This window comes from Rousettus aegyptiacus, unplaced genomic scaffold (assembly GCF_014176215.1).
Source record: "Rousettus aegyptiacus isolate mRouAeg1 unplaced genomic scaffold, mRouAeg1.p scaffold_m13_p_3, whole genome shotgun sequence".
NCBI lineage: Eukaryota > Metazoa > Chordata > Mammalia > Chiroptera > Pteropodidae > Rousettus > Rousettus aegyptiacus.
Window position 1 is genome coordinate 106,749,112 of NW_023416306.1, and position 20,361 is coordinate 106,769,472.

General features: G+C 36.9%; 1 gene segment (V, D, J or C); it reads right to left on the reverse strand.

The window, feature by feature from the left end:
- Positions 1-19,225: 19,225 nt before the first annotated feature.
- LOC107506182 lies at positions 19,226-20,023 on the reverse strand. The segment is given in 2 exon segments: positions 19,226-19,659; positions 19,838-20,023. Coding segments are annotated over 2 exon segments (411 nt in total).
- Between the last annotated feature and the right edge of the window lie 338 nt (positions 20,024-20,361).

The following is a 20,361-nucleotide window of genomic DNA, read 5'->3' on the forward strand; positions in this document are numbered from 1 at the left end:
GGTACTATTTACTACCAGTTCAGTAGACTAAAGTACAAGAAATTGATCCTTGGCTGCATGTTTCCCAACTAGAATGACATCCTTAAATGACAAGAGTTGAAAAGTTACATTAGAAATCTTTAACTGCAGTTCTCAAGACATCATCAGAAGCAGACAGCTCACTAATCGTGAGTATTCATTCAAGATCCTTGAAACAAGCATATAATTACATAAAGTAGGCATCTTTACCCAATACCCTTAGAAGAGAGTTCTGCTAGATGATAAGAACCACTGATTGTCATACTCTCCTTTGCATTCTTCCACTTTTCATACTTTTACAAGTATATTTCCATTTTGGTACTAGAATGTTTGATATTTCTGATTTAACTGACTTTGTTCTCTTACTAATAAAATAACTTGCTTAGGTACAGTCTTTACTTGAGATAATCCCCATGTTAATGCTATAGTTAAGCTCTACAAAGCTATTGCTGTGCGGCAAAGTAAAGACTTGTTGGATGTCATTCAATGCCAAGTCCTGAGAACGCCAAATAATAACGATAACCCCTTTGGTACTGCTAGAGTGAATCGATAGAAATTCTTCGTTAATAGAAATTCAAACACTTGAAATGATGAACTAGGCTAATAAAATTTACTCAACAGTTCAAAATACCAAGTGTGGAAAAAACCGAGAGATATTGGCAGGGGTGGAAATCATGCATGTGCCCAGAGGTACGTGCTTCCTCTCACCAAGGATCAAACATTTCGAAAGGTTATGTGTTGTATGGTTCCATTTATGTGACACTCTTTAAAAGATAAAAATATAGAAGAGACAATGTTTGCAAGAACTTATGAATGGATGAGTGTGTGATTACAACAGGAAAGCAAAAAAGAATTTGGAGGAGCAATGGAGCTGCTCTGTATCATGATCATGGGACAGTTACATGATCTATACAATTGTACACCAAAAATAGGCAAGACGGGAATTTTCTACCGTCTTCAGCCCCCTACCCAAATTACCAATATTTACAATCATACACCAAATAAAGTATCCAGCAGTCCAATAGAGAAGTTACTCTGTGGGAGAAGCACACTGTGGGAGCAAAAATATCTGAGATTGGAAGCATGAAAAGGATAAGGGGAACAATCTCACTCTACCCTAGTCACGCCTTCCTCCACAGCTCAGTGCCAAGAGAAATCTTCTAAGCCTTGATTTTTTCCTCAGGGAAAAGTGAGAGCATGTGAATGAGCACCTGCACCCCCAGGACACTGGGGGTTGCTGCCAAAGAGACCCACCTCTTTCTTGCCCCATCCAGAGTACTGAGCTGTGCTGCCCAATGTGGAAGTAGGCAACATCTGTGAGGACAGCAGTCAGGACTCTCAATGGGCATTAAAGGGACAAGAATCCTACTAACCACGGAACAGTGTTCATCAGAAACCTGCCCACGAGCTGCTCAGACATTCTCTTGCAGATTCTCACAACTGCCTATAGGCACCCGCAAGGTTTAGCGCCTCACTTACACACAATTCTACTCAGTGGCCAGCTTCCAGTGCACACAGGAGGGCGACGAGAGTGAACAGTCGCAAAAGGCTACCCCCCCCCCCCCGCAGGACTGAGAGAAACCACAGCAATTTGAGTCATCGCCAGGTTCTAAAGGAAAACCCAGGTCACATTTTCTTAAAAAGGGAGTGGTCAGAACACAAAGAAAGAATTCCCATTTTGCCACAAATATAAAACAAAATTATTATTACACTGTAATTTATTATAATCTCCCACAGAACTATTGATAAGCAGATGTTTGAAGAAAAGACTTCATGAAATGGGGAATGCTGAATTCAAGATATACTATTAATTAAGAAATAGATATTAGTGGTTGCAAAGTAGTCACACTGATGAAAATTATAGCAAAGGGAATATACTCAATAATATTGTATTAACTATGTACGATGTCATGTGGGTATTCGACATGTTGTAGACGCCAGCTCCTGAACAACACACGGATCACCAGAACTCAGCGAGTTATAGGAAGCACACTCTTTATTCAGCCAGCTGGGTCTGCCAGGGGTACGCAGACCCCAAATTAAGCAGCCCCGAAATGTAGAGGTACAGGGTTTTTAAGCCCCAAATCTCATTCTTTGGTCTGTCTAAACACAAAGGGCTATCTTTCTCCTATTCACTACCTGTCAACTCACACGTCAGATGCATAAGCGAGGTTACAGAAGCAGAAAGCTTGTTTAGAATGTTATGTTCCTATGGGTGACAGCCTATGTTCCCATGGACATAGCGAAGCAGTAATTTTCCATCCGGCACAGACAAATTAGGGGATCGCTTTGTAAATAATACAGCTATCTAACGACTATGTGGTACACCTGAAACTAATGTGATATTAACTACAAACTGTAATTGAAATATAAAGTATAAAATAAAAAGAAATCATTTTAAGTTAAAAAAATGAAGCAAATTAAAATAAAAATTAATGGTCAGAGTAATGCAGATTTTAACAATATTTTCTGATTACAGAATTATCGAATTTATATTTTTGGTATTGCACGTATTTTCCAGGTTTGGCATATAATGTTGTATAATCAGCCTAATGATAGGTGCTGTTTTCAAAACACAAAATGCTTAATCAACAGGAAAAATTGATCACTCATAATTACATCATCAATAGCTGTACTTTAAGGATCAGGAACTTGCCTCTGAAGCTTGCTACTTAAAATAGATTGTTTAAAACATCGTTTTGTGAGTTACACTTACTTCTGCCTTTCATGAAACATGACTAGGAAAATAATAGTGTTTGTGATCATTTAGAACTAGAATACCCTTTTTATTTCAACCAAGGGTAGACCTTTACAGACCAGTTAAATGTTGTATGGCATTCTAAGAACTTTACATAATTTTCTCAAACATCTTGGAGTAAGTACTTTTTTACCCATTTTACATAAGGAGGCTGAGGCACAAAAAACTTGCCCAACGTTACAGGCGCACAAAGATTCAAGATCAGGGAGTCTGATTCTATAATCAGGTCTCAATTATTAATGTTAAATTGCATCATATTCATGGGAAAAGATTAAAATCCCTTTGTATTGTGTGAGCACATTCAAGTTATTCTGTTGCTCCCCAGATATTTTCAGTTGGATGTGGCAAACATCTTAAATTCAACATAGACAAAAGGAAGTCACATCTCATCCAGGCTGCCTTCAGTTTTCTGGGATAGCCATAGCTACAGTATTCATGTGTTTGAAATAACATACTAACTTCTTGTAAAATTGCCCTGGCTTTAAAATATCTTGTTCTCGTAGATCAAAGAAATCAGTAATTCCTTGAGATTTTTTATCATATTGTGGGCCATCCCTAAAAAGGATTGTGATATTGATACTAAGGAGACTTTATGGGATGGAGAGGAAACAAATGTGAAGTCATTCTTAAAGCCTAAATTTCATAATAAAACATTACTGACTCCCTTCAAGAATCCATTACACAAAAGTCACCAACAGAATGTTCTAACCCTTTCCGGGTCATCTTGAACCTAACCTATTTATTATGTGTTTTTAACAAACAACACATTTGATTCTATTTGCAGACAAATACTATCTGACAAATGCTGTGTTCAAAGTATCCTGAGGCACTATCTGAATAAGCACAGGTGATAACAGAGCTGTTTCCCTCCTGGACACTCAGGGTAGAACGATGCTGATCCATTTTCTCTCCTCGGATGACCCCTACGCAGAAAGAAAATTCAGAGAAAGGAAAAGCATTACCAGATCATTATGCTTCAGATTTTCTTGTTCTACATGAACTAGAGGAAACCCGAATAAAGCCAGTCTCTAACAAACATAAGAGTTTCTCACATGCACTACTCAGCCAATAGGAGAAAGGCTATGCTTCTGCTACAGGCTATTCATTTTGAATCCACTAAAATGGACCTTCCACATATTCAGCTTCAGCAGAGGAGCACTACCACCTTGTGGTCACAACTATAATTACTGAACTTGTTGGTTCAATGTTCTCTGACCCTGTGCCTATAGGGACTCAGACACGTAAAGGCAGCAATAGGTCAAACAAAGTAAGCTTTAGATCAGAGATCAAGAAAGAATGGAGAGAACAAGATTTCGATCTCTGACCTCTGCTGACTCATTGTCTATATGTTGGAATGAAACAGATGCTGTAGGTATTTTACAACGATGGCCTGGGTTCACATGTTTCTGTCAGAAAAGTACCATTGTTCACTTTCTCATTTATTTTTTTTTAATATTTTTTAAGGTGACATTGCTTAACGAAATCCAATAAGTTTCAAATGTACACTTTAACAATAAGGCACATATATATTTACACTGTGTGTTCACCTCTTGTAGTTAGATTTCTTTCCGTCACTGATATTTGACCCCCTTTATCCCATCTATCTCCCTCCTTCCCACCCCCTGCGACCTGGTAACCACTAGTCTATAATGTCCATGAGTCTCTATTTGTCTATCCTGTTCATTTGTTGCTTTTAGGTTTATATCTCGCATATAAGAGATAGCATGTTATTAGCAACCTTTTCTGTCTGGCTTATTTTGCTTAGTATGATTAATTCTAGGTCCATTCATGTAGTTATAAATGGCAGTATTTCATCTCTTCTTATGGTGAGTAATATTCCAGTGTATATATGTACAACGGCTTCTTTAGCTAATCACCTATCGTAGAACACTTCATTTAGTTGCTTCCATATCTTGGCCACTGTGAATAATGCTGCTCTGACCTTGGTGATTATTCACTCTTTTAAACAAAGAAAATATATAACCTCCTTTCTCAGCTAAATCTGTTATGGAGAAAAACTGACCGAAATGGTGTCAGTGTGACTAATGTAAAAGGAACATGCAAGTCAAAGGTCAGAATAAACGAAGATCATTCGGTATTTCCAGTGCCTGTTGTCTCAGACTATCCCGCTTAGCTGGTCTTGCTCTTCCCTTGACCTTCCTATTCCCAGAGAATTTGCAGTACTAAAAGTCAAAATGAAAATCTTCCCTCACTCAAGATGACTGTGATAAAAAGTAAAGGATTAAATCTCAGTGATAAGGGAACAGAGAATATCTTCCATGAGTTATTAATATTTCAACAATAGAAAACAATATGATTCATAGATGGGGTTGATTTACAATGAAAAATCTGACATGCTTTTAAAAATCCATTTCAGTGCTCTGTGTCTTATATTCTGAAAAGTATTGAAAGAGTACAGGTTCTGAGGGGACATCAGGCTGCAGATTAAAAAAATATAACCACATGTAAGTTGATTCTTGAGATGCTTTCATTTTCCATATCAAAATGAATGACTTGTCCTGAAATGTAAGTACTGACACATATCCTTACTGGAACATCTTCTAAAATATGAGCCAACTCTCCTGCCATGCATTCCTGCTTCCCTGACTATTGCTGACTCAGATCTTATACTCCATCATTTTCCTCCCAAACTCTACTACAGTATTCTGATAAGTCTTCTTTGATAAAGACCTTCAGGCCTGTGAGTTCTCAGAATTATTTTTCTCTGCCAAAAACCCTTTCTCATACACTTTAACTACTTGGAATTTTCTGATAACTTCTCTGAGAATACATCTAGGGAAGCCTAAATATTGCCTGTGTCTGCTAAGGGAATAGTACAAATCAGAACTGAGGTTAAAAAACTGATCATGAGAAACCATTCCTGGGAAAGCAAGATGACCCCTTTAGAGAAATGGGAGCTCCTCCCCTAATTTGAACTCAGTAGTCCTCTGGATTTACAAAGAGTAAATCAATCTCTCTTCCACATCTCATGCCCTTATAGATTTAAAGACAGTGATGTTGAAGAATATTACTCGCTATATAAATATATGTGTATATATAAAATGTATTTTTACATATGTATAACTTCCTGATCTTGAGGATCTTCCATTCTTTCACCCATTCTTCATACAGTAAGATTTCTCAAATTCTTCTCTGGATAAATTTTCCTCCTTTTGAAGACAGATGCTTAGATCAATACATGCCCCTCCGAGTCATGGCATGCAGAACTGAAGAGAATGAAGTGAATGTGAACATTCTCCTGAAAACTAGTGTTTCATATATTAACCATAGCATAGATATAGCCATGCCAGCTCCATGATTATTACCTAGAATATTGCTTTAGTTATCATCAAAGCTTGGCCTGGATAACCTTTATTTATCATCTTCTCGGGCTGCCAGCAGCGTGATTCTTCTATTCCAGTTATCATTTTTGCTGACAATGTATGAGTTATGCTCATTATACTCATATCCTGCCTCAAGGAGTTTCTACCTACCTGGGATGTCGAATATGTTTGCTATCTTCAGAAAAGTCCTTAGAATATATCCATTGTTGAGATATTGAAGATGGCAGCATCATCTTTGGCTTACTCCTACAAAAGTCTGAGGATGCTGGTAGTGGTTTTCTGGTAGAATAAAGTGGCTCAGCCTAGGTCTCCTGTCCTTCCCAAGATAACAAATATTTACATGAATTGGAATTCTCCATTTGAGTCTTCAAAATAATCGACAATCTCATACCCAAACTGCAGAGATCTATACAGCTGGGTTTTAAACTAGACAGATTCTCTTTACTAAGCAATACAATCCTGCAAGAAGAAAGCAAAAGAAAGAATGTTAAAGAAAAGTGAGGAAATCCAGTCTTCTTCTGCTCCTAGTTTGAACACTACTGAAATGTTTCACACTGGCATGTTGGACTGACTTTGTCTTTATAAAATAAAGTTGAACAAAAGGATTTCTTGAAACTCTAAAATTATTTTTATTGAGGACTGGTCATGTGCAATGTAGAGTGGTGTGAGAATGGGAAGGAATTGTTTTCTATCATGGAACCCCAAGGTCATTTTCGTGTTCCCATGAAGTCTAGTGAGTCTGAGATAGCCCCTAACCATACCTGGGGCCACTTCAGTGACAGAGACAGAGTCCTCAGGGTGAGTTCTTACCTAGGTTTTTACTTCTCCTATAAGATCACTATTGGATCGAGAGGATCCTAAGTCCACAGTAAAATGGAATTAAATGGGATTTTGCCACCGAGTGTAAAGATCATCACAGGTAGTGAGACAAAGGTGGCTCCATGACTGAGCCATGGGTGAGCAGGATGTTCTTCTGGAGACTTATTTCTTATATGTGTATGTATAGCATATTGTATAAATCCTATAGCAAAAGGAGAAAGAAAATCTCCACAACTGGGAGAACCTGGAGGAGTTGGTGGAGCTTAATAAAATGCAAAGCAAGAAACACTTCCTACAACAATCCAATTGCATTCTGCCTTCTGGCCATTCACCTTGCAAGGTTAGTTCGGGGGTATAAAATGCCCAGCCAAGGCTGGTCATGTTATTTTTGAAATCCAGTGCAAAATGGAAATAAGAACTCTTTTTCAGAGAAGCAGTGAGAAATGACATTAGGTAATGTTTCTAGTGGAACACATTTCTAAAATTCTTTAACTCTTACCAATGAGTTTCATTTCAGATGAGTTTAATTTTTTTAAGATCTATTTTTCAGTTATTTTATGGTAACAGGAAAAGAAAGAAGTACAGAGAGTTCCAATATACATCCCACCCCACACATGAACTTTCCCATGAGAGTGGTATATTTCCTAAAATTGAAAAACATACATTAACACGTCATTATCACCCAAAGTCTAGAGTTTACATGAGGGTTTACTCTTGGTGTTGTATATTCTATGGGCTTACAGAAAAGTATAATCATATGTGTCCATCATCATAGTAACCCAGAGACTGGTTTCACATCGCTAAAAATCCTCTTTGTTCTGCCTAGTCATCCCCCCTCTCCCCTCAACTCTTGGCTACCACTGTTGTTGTTTTTTTAGTCACTCCATAGTTTTGCATTTTTCAGAATATTATATAGTTGAAATCATACACTATGTAGACTTTTCAGATTGCCTTCTTTGATTTAATAATGTGCTTTCAGTTTTCCCTGTCTTTTCATGGCTTGATAACTCATTTTTTCTGATACTAAATAATATTTCATTGTTTGGATGCACCACCATTTATTTATTCTTCATCTACTCAGGACATCTTGATTGCCGTCAAGTTTTGACAATTATGAATAAACCTGCTATGGACAAGTTCTTGCGCAGACATAACTTCTTAACTGCTTTGGGTAAACATTCAGAAACACCATTAATGGATTGTATGGTAATAGCATGTTTACTTTTGTAAGAAACTGCCAAACCACTTTACAGAAATGTTCACGTACACACTTTCATTTTGTGATAATCTATTGACAAAGTTTACTGCACCCCTTTGCTCTTTCTCAGAGCCCCAGATAGTGAAAATTATGCACAGGCACAGTAGGTGGCCCTGACAACTGCTGAACTCACTCTCCCTGCTGGGATCTTGAACCTGAGCCTACATGTGTTCCTGTCCTATATCCTGCCCCATTTATCTACTCTGCTCACGCATATTTCAACCGCTTATGGGATTTCTCTTAGAAAACAGAAGTAAAAACTCTTAAATCATTAAGAATTCCAAGAGAGTGATCACAGAGCATTAAACCAAAAGCAGGGTTCCTTCTGCAACTTCACAGGTTACATGCCTGAGAAGCTGGCCCTGCTCCCAGCATCACCAAAGTCTGCCCATTTGTCTTCATCTTAATGTTCAAATTCCCAGAACTTTCTATCAATGCCCTACACTAACACAAAATACAGTGCAGCTTGGAATTGGATTTGCATTGCAATAAGCCATATGCAACTTAAGGTTCAGCTTTGGTTGTCAGAAGTCTTTGTCTCTGGCTACACCAGAGAAGGGTTTTTTTTTAGGATAGTCCTGGAAGGTTTCTGCTTTCTTCCCCAAACTTGAAGAATATTATGTACTCATGAGTGATAGAGTCACTCAAAATGCAAGGAAGAGACATGGATTTTAATGGAACAGAATGAAATTTCCCTGAGCTCTTCAATACAAGTTGCTCTTTACAAATGACCTAAATAGTACCTTCATATACTGCAGGTGGGAGTGTAAAGTGGTTCAGCTTCCATGAAAAACAGTATGAAGTCCCCCTGCCCTGAAATTAAGAATAGTCCTTGCATATGATCCAGCAATTGAAAACACTACTTGGCAAGAAGTATGTACAGCTATGTTCACAACGGCATTGCTTACAATAACCAAGACATGGAAACAAGATAAGTGTTTTGAGAAATGATTGGGTAAAGAAAAGGTGTTACATATATGCAATGGAATATTACTCAACCAATAAAAATTATGAAATATTGCCATTTACAACAACATGGATGGATCTTGTCAGTATTATAGTGAGTAAAAAAGACAGATGGAAAAAGACAAAACCATCTTATTTCGCTCATATGTGGGATATAAAACACAGAGCAACAAATGAACAAACAAGACATAAGACTGATAGAAACAGACAACAGTATAGTGGTTACCAGAGGGGAAAGGGGGTGGGGCAGGATTAAGAGGGTACAGGAGGTCTAATATATGAATGATACAGGAGACTAAATTGTGGGTCATGAGCATACATGCAATATACGGATGATGTATTATACAATTGTACATCTGAAACTTATATAATGTAATTAACCAATGTTATCATGTAAGCTAAATTTAAAAGAAGAGACCTAAATGAATATTGAGGGTGGTGATTAACGTCGTACAAATTTATTGATAGTAATTGTTCAAATTAAATGACTCTAAAGAGTTTTTACATCAGGTAGCTCAGAGTATAAGCTCTCATGTCACCCAAGTTTCATTAATTCAGTAATAATTTGAGTTCAAGCAAGCAGCTTAGGCTCTGTGATCCTCATTTTATTCATGTGTAAAAAGCAGAGACTACTTATTTCCTAAGTTTTATCAATACTGAAATAGATAATAGATGTAGGAAATTAGATGAATGCCTGATCCTCAATAAAATAGTTTTTATTATATTTCTATTTCTAGGACTGAATGAGTTAAATACGAACATTTAAAAAATTACATGCATTTTCCTCTCTCTTTTTTGGAAAATAGAACCATCTGCAGTTAACTGAAAAACTGAGTCATCTTGTTCTATATGTTGACCATCATATATTTTTCCAAGCCTATTGCAGCACAGTAATTCACATGGAATTTGTGGGCTACCTGCAAGAGGATTTTTTTCAACAGGGCACTGGATATTGGCATCTTTAGCAATTGTCTTAATGGTTTTATATTAGACAATATGAAACCATTTTTACCTGTCGATGGATTTTGGGGTAGAAAGAGGGCAAAAAAAACAAGTGATATGACAGTCCTGAAGATTCTAATTTTAAGAAGGATAACAGTGCTGAAATATAAATATGAAAACTCAAAGAAGTTCAAAGGTGACCGTAGGGGCAACACACAAGACCCGTGGGAGGGGTGGGGCTGCAGGCCCAGCTGCAGTTTGGGTACAGGCTGCAGACTGCCTGGGAGCACTGTGCCTGCCCTGCACAGAGGTAGGTGGCTGAGTCCTCCAGTTGGGAGTCCGTGATATGCAGGGTACTGTACTGTTCCTTAGAATTCAATGTGCAGGTTAACCTTCTAGTTTTCTTCATCCCTGAAGTCAGGAAAAACAGACTGGTGAGTCTGCCCCCAGGATCTTGTCGGAACCATTGCAGATTGTACACAGTGGCAGAAAAACTGCACCTCAGAGTAGCGTTGGTCCCCTCCTGGAGACTCAGGAATGAAGGACTCTGCTCCACCTCCAGTCCTTTCACCCCTGCTTGGGAAAAGTAAAACAGACACAAATGATGTCACTGGGACTAATGATGCAGTTCTAAAACTGTGAAATATCCCAAGGAGCACCCAAGCAGGACTATCTAAGAGCTCCGAGCAGCTCTCTCTTCCCATCCTCCCACTGTCTCCTGTTAACACTCCCCAGGCCCTCATCTGGGACAGAGCCAACTCACAGCAAACCTGGATCCACAGAAGCCCCAGCAGAGCTCCCCGGTGTCTCTCCATGACTCCTTGCTCAGTTGCTGTGGTGCCTTTGCCCCTGCTCTGGAGGGAGTAGAGTCCTGGACCAGCAAATGTTGTCTTTCAGTTGTTAGGTTCCACCAGACTCACTGAGCACCAGTCACATCTGAGCCCTGTCATTCACTTAACAGGAAACTCCACCCACAGTGGCCCAGTCAGATGGCACAGTCATGTCTCCAAAATAGTGGTGTCAACAGTGCAGGAGTGTAAGGGGAAATATTTCCAATGCTTGAAGAAATAAGGCAGTTTTTTCAAAAACCCTCTATGTAAGCCGAGCTTGGGCAATATGTGTGAGGACAAGTAGTTGTTTCTAGAAGAATCAGTGTATCAAGGGCTATGCAACCCTTAAAGAAGGCTAGGAAGAGTGACCCCGTTTGCCAAATTGTGTGATATCATGGAGAATTTAAGATTCAGTTATATAAAATTCTAATAAAGGAAAACTATCTGACAACATGTATTGTGTATTGCAGAAGTAAATACATTTTCTTGAAATCTGGAGAGCAAGACACACTGCCACCATCTGCGTGGAAAATTATTCCATCAAACATTTTATTTGTAAACAATTAGATATGTGTAAAATATCCACTCTTACTTAATTTCCACCTCTCCGTTTCAACTCATGGACACCCTGTTGACTCACACAGCTGATTCTGATGTGACCACACTTTGCTGCTCAAATTAAATATTGTCCTCTTACTTTCCTTGTACTTGTGTTCCATATGTTTTCCTTCTTCTTCTCTTTATTCTAGTTCATTCTACTTTCAGGAAGATATATGAAAAGCTAGGATATAAGGTTTAATGGAGTACTTTCTAAGTCCGTGGGTTTGGGACATTTTAGTCATAACAATTAAAAAATTGAGAACAGCTTAAATAGATGTTCTCTGTTGCGCTTCCAGACTCCCAATTACTGCTAATGCCCTATCCCAGGTGCCTCTGCAGAGAACCATCCTCACAAGAATTCATAACATAGGGACTCTAGCTTTCTAAAGATCACATAGAGGAACATACCTGAAAACCTGACACAAACTTTACCCCAACACTGTTACGGTTCTCTTCATTGTATCTCTTTAAATTTAGCTCACAGCTCACTGGTCTATCTTAACTATTCTACTTTGTAGACCATCAGGAAGAGTAATTTCTTATTAGGCCTACAGTGCCCTCTAGTGGGCAGAAACCATCAAGAAAGCCCACTCCACACAAACTAACTCAGCTGTCATGCTACCCCAGTCTCATCACTCCATGGTCCTGATGGTCAGAATACAAAGTAACAGCCTAGATTGAATGAAAAAAAAAAAACAAAATAAACATATTTTACGGGAAAAACAAACTATAATTTAGGAGCAGACCACCACACAATGGCAGGAGTGTTCCTTTCGGACCGAGTATTAGGTACCTAACCTAAGCAATGCACTGCAGTAAAGGTGACACACTTTCTGGGCTTTTGTGAACCATCAGAATACTGGAACTTTACTCACAATCGGTGATTATTCTCTCTCTCTCTCTCTGCTCCTCATAACATGTTCATGGTAAAGGAGACTAGAATACAGTTGTTCAAATTAACCACTATGAATGTTTTTCATAATAGAATTATATCTTGGTGCTTTCTATATGACACATTATTTAAACCACGGTTGAGCCTGCATGTAATGAATCACAAGATTGTAGAGATTAAGAACAAAATGAGAATAGTTTTCAGATGCACTCCAGGACCTGAATAATCTGAACAACCCATATATTTGAACAATACTTTCTAGCCCAGGACTTTCGAGAATAAATCTTGGATCACCTCACAATAAAAAATAAATACATGAGTGGTAATAGACTTCCACATAAATATAGGTTAAGAAACTCACCATTTCCCCTTTATTCTCACAGAAACAATCTAAATGCAATAAGGAGACTAAAGAAGAGGAACACATGCCATGTCTATAATTTTAATGAAATTGAGAAAAAGAATCCTAATATTTGTAAAAGCTGCCAAAATCAGAAAGCTTGCACAAATACACGTGTACTGAACACGTACAATGAATTGTCTCGAATCCAAATGAAATCATTCTTTTTCCAATTCTTCAAACTGGGCTCTAAAACATATTTTAGTCATTTAAGATTTCATATGAAGAATTACATTAATAGACTTTCAAGTACTAGGTAAACAAATACTAGGTAATCATTACATTCCTAAAATCAAGTCAACTTAACTATATTGTATTTCATGTTTTGTGCATCTATTTTTCCCTCCTAATTCTTTTCTGGATTCTTTTAGTATTTTTTCAAATAAGATTGTGGTTTTATCATTGATTTTATCATTTTCCTTTGATCAAGCAATTTTTTCTTTTATCTTTTATCCTTCCAATCTGCATTTTAAAATTTTATTTTCTTGTTTATTTTTTAATTTCTTGAGTTGTATGTTGAAATTATTTCATTTTAGTTTAGTAAAAATGTATCCACCAGATCCCTCAGTTAAGCTTTAAATCTTTCATTTTTGAATTTATGAACTGAGATAAAATGTTTCTACTATGTCTATATTGTATGTATGGACTTTGAGAAAGATTATACCTACGGAGAAGGACTCCTGGTGGCTAACTGGGCTCAAATTCAAAATACAGGGCTTAGCAGCCATTTCTAAACAGGGACCTCTCATGCAAGCCACACTTCAAGACAACCCTGTACTAAACTGCCTGCCTCCCACACTAAACTAATTACCTTCCTACACTGTGTTCCTGCGCCTGAGGCAACACTTAGAAAAAAGTTCCTGGAATTGTATTTCAACCAATAGGACTGCGACTTCTTCTGTCCAATCACACCTGCGTAGCTATATCCTATTTAGCATTCTCACCAACCAATCACAACGTCTCCATTCTGAACACCAGGACAATGCTTTTCGAACCAATCAAACATGTGGATTTGGAGTTCTTACATGAGGATAGACCAATCAGAGACCAAGGGTTGGGACTTCTTTCTATACAAGTCAGCTCCATTCTGGCTCAGGGAATTCACTATCCCACTCCGCCTAAAACAGTAGACTGCATTTTCCTGTAGAACTAAAACACAGAAGGCAATGGGCGAGGCATAGTGGACCTTACTGGAGGGTCGCCTCAGAGCAGTGCTGTTCCATGACACCTTTGTTTCAAAATTGAGCTGTAATGTTGTTGAGTTGTTCCATGGCTGTTCTCACAAGTGTGCCTTATCACAATTGAGCTGTTTGCATTGAATAAAGTTTCCTTCTTCACCACATCTCAAATTGGGGATTCCTGTTGGTTGTGGAATTGGTGTTAACATAATAAAAGTAGAGCATACTTTATTTTCTCTTGCTTTAGTATTCTCAATTGTTAACAAGACATTGCTTTAAAAATCAGTATTCAGTTGCAAATTATGCATCTTGTTCAGCACATCATCATATATTAGAATATTTATTCTAGGAAGGATTACCCTTTCATGGCTCAACTTTTAAATTACAATGTGAAGGAACAGGTGTATTAAAATTTTAAAATTTTACACTATGGAGTTCATATACCTTTGTATGCTGAAGATTTGGGGCCTACATTAATCCTTGAGGCACATAGGACAAATATCCTAACCCCCTCTCAACTGTCACAACACCTGAAATTCCACCCTCAAAAATGTTTCTCCTTGATACTAATAAATGAATTCAGCAAAATTTCAGGATACCAAAAACACATAGAAAATTCATTTGCACTATCATTAATAATGAATAATCTGAAAAAGAAATTAAGAAAATTCCATTTACAATTATATTTTGAAAATGAACGTATCCAAGAGAACTAAATACATGTACATTGAAACTACAAAATGTTGCTGAAAGCAATTTAAAAACTACTACTAAACAAAAAAACACTTCCGTTCAGGAATTAGAACACTTAATATTTTGTTAGTAAGTCAATACTACCAAAGGGTATCTGACATTTAATGCAATCCCTATTGGAATCCCAATGGTATTTTTTGCACGAATAGAAAAATCCATCCTAAAATTTATATGACATATCAAGGGACTTCACAAGTAGCCAAATGATATTGAAAAACATTAAGTTGGAAGTTTTATACATCTTGATTGTAAAATTTATTTAAAAGCCACAGTAATCAAGACAGTGTTGTGTTGGCATAAAGACAGACATATAGAACATTAGAAGAGAATAGAGACCTCAGAAATAAATCTTTGTATACATGATCAAATAAACTTCATCTAGGGTCCCAAGCCCCTTTAATGGGGAAGAGACAGTCTTTTCAACAAGTAGTATTGGGAGAACCGGAAATCTACATCAAAAAAATGAAATTGGACCCTTACCTTACACCATACACAAAAATCAACTCAATATGGATAAAAGACCTAACCATAAAGCTAAACCCAGAAGACTTTTAGAAGAAAACATGAAGGAAAATTTTCATACATTGGACATCAAAAAAAAAAAAAGATAAATTAGATTATATCAAAATTAAAACCTCTGTGCATCCAGATACAACGAACAGAATTAAAAAATGACCTACATACTGGGAAAATATATTTGCATATTTGACACCTGATTAGGATTTACCATTCTGAATATAAAAGACCTCTTACAACTCAGAAACAACAAAACCAAGAAACCCAATTTAAAGATAGGTAAAGGACTCGAATATCTATTTCCCCTAAGATATCCAAATGGCCAATAAGTATATGAAAAGATGCTAAACAACACTAATTAGTAGGGAAATATAACTCAAAACAACAATGTGATACCACTTAAAACTCATTGAGATAGTTATATTAAAAAGAAAAACAAAAACCAGGAGGCGGCTCCATAGTGTAGTGGTTAGCAAGTCTACTTGACATGCAGAAGATCCTGGGTTTGTGCCCCAGTGGGGCCACGGACCATACCCCAGGTGCTCCAGGCCACCTCCCCACATGCACCAGGCTCCAGTTGCCTATCTTAGCATGTGGAAGGAGACTCCCCGCCTTCAGAGATCCAGTTCTTAATGGAAGACAACAACATCCATAGTTCAGGGATGGAAAGAGGGAGGGAATTAAAGAGAGGAAAAAATAAATAAATAAAATAAAAATAAAGTTTATTAAAAAAAGAAAAGTGATAACAAAAATATGGAGAAATTAAAACTCTTGTGCAATGATGGTAACATGATAAAATGACACCCAGTGTGGAATATAGTATGGCAGTTCCTCACAATAATGAAGATAGAATTGCCACATAATCCAGAAAATCCAAATCTGAGTATAGAGCTCCCCAAAGTTGAAAAAATGGGTTATAATTGAAATACTGAGATAGTTGTATACCCATGTTTGTAGTAGCATTATTCACAATAGGCACAGGTAGAAGTAACCGTCCATCAATAGATGAATGGATAAATAAAACGTGAAATGACATAAATGGAATATTATTCAGCCTTTAAAAGGAAGGACATTCTGGCAACACAGTGCAACATAGATGAACCTTGAAGACATTATACTAAATTAAATAAGCCAGTCATAAAAAAAAAAAAAAAGTCAACTGCTGTATCATTCCTCTTGAATGAGGTACCTAAATTTGTCAAATTTATAGACACAGAAAGTAGAATGGTGGTTTCGAGGGTTTGAGGCAAAAAGAAAAATGGGGAGCTATTCTTTTAATGGGTACAGAGTTTCAGCTTTGCAAGTTGAAAAGAGTTCTGGAGATGGATAGTGGTGATAATTTTACAATAATATGAATGTACTTAATACCACTGAACTGTACATTTAAAAATGATTAGATGGTAAATTTGATGTAACGTGCATTTTACCAAAAATGGGCATCCCTTTATGACTTCTACTCTACATATTTTCAAATATAAGAGGAAAATATACAAGATCACTTATCAATCAACCATTACCAACCAAATTTTAAGACACCGAGAACACAGGGTTAAAGATAAGAGGAGGAAATAGGACAGAATAAAGATTTGCATTGTGGAACATTAATTGAGTGTAGCAGGCCTGAGATTGTACAAAATGGGACACATGATGGCATGAAATGTTGCTGGAGGAGTGGTAACGAGAAGACAAGAGCAGGAAAAAAACAACAGAATTTGTACTTGGCTCCTTCACCATATCCTCTGATAGTCAACAGACAGGTTGATCACTTTATGGATGAGATTGGCAGGAGGCAGATAAACCAATACTATAAAAATTGAGCTCTCCCAGATGTTAATAAGGCAATTAAACGCAATGAGCTCTCAGCAGAAAGTTCGTCACACATTACGCACGCAATGACATTTTTTAAAATACATGGATATATGTAATTGAATAAATAACTTTTATTAAGAAATCAAGCTGCATTATTCTGTTAATACACTGTCTCTTATTTTTTAAATTTTTAATTTTATATTTACATCTCTACTCGAGTGAATGGTTTTTATTGTGCCATGTTTAGTAGATGTTGTATTAAAATTCATTAGCTCCGTAAAATGAAATTTATAGTCAACATAAGTAAGAATATGTTGAAAATTATCTGTACTTGAAAGTTAGAAACTCTTAGCTACACAATCGATGTGATTTTTTAAATAGCCTTTTTCATATATGGAATGCCAATAAAAATGAACATAAAAAAGTATAATTAAATGCGAGCATAAAAGAAAACCCTGCAAAATATAATGAAAAGCATTCAAAGTCTTTTATACAGAAGCACAACATTTTCAAGAATTAAAATAAAAAATGGAAAAAAGAGATATTTTAAATGTTAAGAAAGTCATTAAAAGTAATTCTAACTTTCTGGTTTTCAAATATTTTCTCTCTTGGTTTTTTTTTTTTTTTTGTATATTTTAATGAAGGAGTGTTGAGCATCAGTAAAATGGGACAGAATATATATCATTTAAATTAAAATATAAAAATATAATAATTACCCAGATTGGGGGGATGGGGTGAAGGGAAGCCGTAACAGTGAGGAACAATTTACCCTCACAGAGAATACAAGTTTCTGTAAAACTATCATCTCTGATTTGCATAAAATGACACAAAGAGATCAATGAAAATAAAGCTTGCAGAAACATGATGAAAAGAGGGATTTCATGTATTTCAGTGGTGGAGATACATATTAGGAGCAAAAGGATGCCTAATTATGGACAATTGAAGAGGTTTGTGTTTCTACCAGGGAGATACCCCACAAGTCCCTCAAATCCCACTAACTTTTGATCATTTTTTGCATAAGATTAGTTGGAAGAAGGTAAATCTAAGTTATGGAAATTGAGTCCTTTTATGCCAGAGTGTCAATAAGATGGAATGAGTTCTGAGCACTTAGTCATATAGTAGGCACCTTAGAAAATAAATTTGAGTACCGTTGACCCACAGCAAATAAACCTAAATTAAACCAATTTGTTAAGAAGTAAAAAAACAGTCTGATATACTAAAAGATTAAACATACAGAGAGATTTCATGACTTTCCTTATTGACAACAATGACTAGATAGATAGATAGATAGATAGATAGATAGATAGATAGATAGATACACACACATATATATGTGTATGTATGTATGTATCTATCTATCTATCTATATATATATATATGAAATCTATCACCCAAAATATGCATCTCTGACATAAAAATTATTTTGAACTAAAGGCAGAAATCACAGAAAAGCCTCTCTTTTAATGCCCAAAGGCAAGAAATAAGTTCTGCTTTTATTGGAGAGGGACTCACAGGCCAGACACAGCACCACTACAATCTGCAAACTGTCTTCATCTAATTTTCATCTTGCTCATTAAGAAAGATAAGAGCGACTGAGCCTCGGTGCACTTCCACCAACCCACATGACTTGGTCTGGTAAATTCTACACAAATTGATTGTTTCTTTATCTAAAGGGTTTTAAATGTTTCTGCCCTGTAAGTCTTCAGATCTTCATTCTCTTGTGACAGCTTCTACATACAGGTAAAAAAAAATTCAATAAATTTGAATGCTTTTCTCCTGTTAATGTGTTATGTTAGTTTAATTCTTAGATCCAGCCAATCCAAAGAGGGTAAGAGAGTATTTTACTTCACGCACATTATATATACCAAATAAAACTTTACTAAACAAATTCATCTGAAATTCCAACAATTCACATAGTTTTTACTGATTTCTCCATCAGGTGTTTCTGAAATTCTCAGTAAATTCTTCTAGCTCAATCTATCACCTAATGGAAAATTGTTCATTGTGGCCGTTCTTTGTCTTTAAAAAATGATTTCAAACTAAATTTTCAGAATAAGAATGTTTTTGAAGAACGGTAACTCTAGACATGGTTTATAAACCTAGAGAGGTATTTTCTTAGAGTATTTCCTCTCTAACCCTACATCTGGGCTGCCACAGCCCTCACCACTTCCTGTCTCTGATGGCAATTCCCAGCCTTGGTCTCTACAGCAGGCAGATGCATCAGGCAGAGCCCTGGGGTTTTGATACACCTCCCTCGTACACACCTCTCACTGTGGACTCTCTCAGGGCACAGAGGTACAATGCAGAGTCTTCCAGCTGTGCAGCTGAGATGACGAGGCTGATGGAGTTCTTTGCTTTCTGAAAATTTGATGAGTAGTGACCTTCTATGACATTTTGCTTGTTGTAAGAGTCCTGACGAATAAGTAAAATCATCGCCCCACTGCTGAGCTGCTTGTACCAGAATAAACTATAGCTACTCTCACTGGTGTCATATCTGCAGTCCAGGGTCACGGCCTCTTTCTCCTGTGCTAATATTGCCCGATGGCTTTGTGTTACCTTCTGGGCAATATTGGATCCTGTAAGAATAAAAATACAATCAGACAGTTTAGGGATAAGTGGTCTGAGACAAAAAAAAAAAAAAAATTCTTTTTCTGACCCTGCTACCTTTCTTTCCCAAGATACCCAGAAGACCCTGTCTGCACCCCCATTCCTTGGGTCGCACAGGAGGCACATTCCCACTTGGACCATCTCTACCTATCCACACTGAAGCCATGACCACCTCCAGAAGTCTGCAGAGCAACATGTTCATGTTCTTTCACTGGATGGAAAATATCTTGTTTTTTTTTCAAGTTCAGAGCTCTGCAACACAAGGTGACCCTGATGGGGAGAGAGAAGAAATGCTGGCTCTATGTTGCTGCTGCACCAGAACAGGAAATAGGGGTTTCCTGGTGTAGCAAGTCAGTGGGAGTCACGTCAAGATTTTCTATATATTGGCTGAGGGTCTCACCCAATGTAAAGTACCTTTTGCATTAGTGAACACTTAGTTTAAGAACAATAACATCTGAAAATAAACATGAGTAAAATTGTATATTGAAAATAAAAACCTGATGACTGACCAACTGGTATGATCAGACACTGCATCTGTGATGGAACTAGGTAATGGCACTTATTTAAAAATATGTATAATAGATTATAGAAATGACATAAGATGGAAAAATCATGTATCCTCATGCTTATATATGCTGTGTTTCACCTAAGGTAGAAGTAAATCGCTTTCT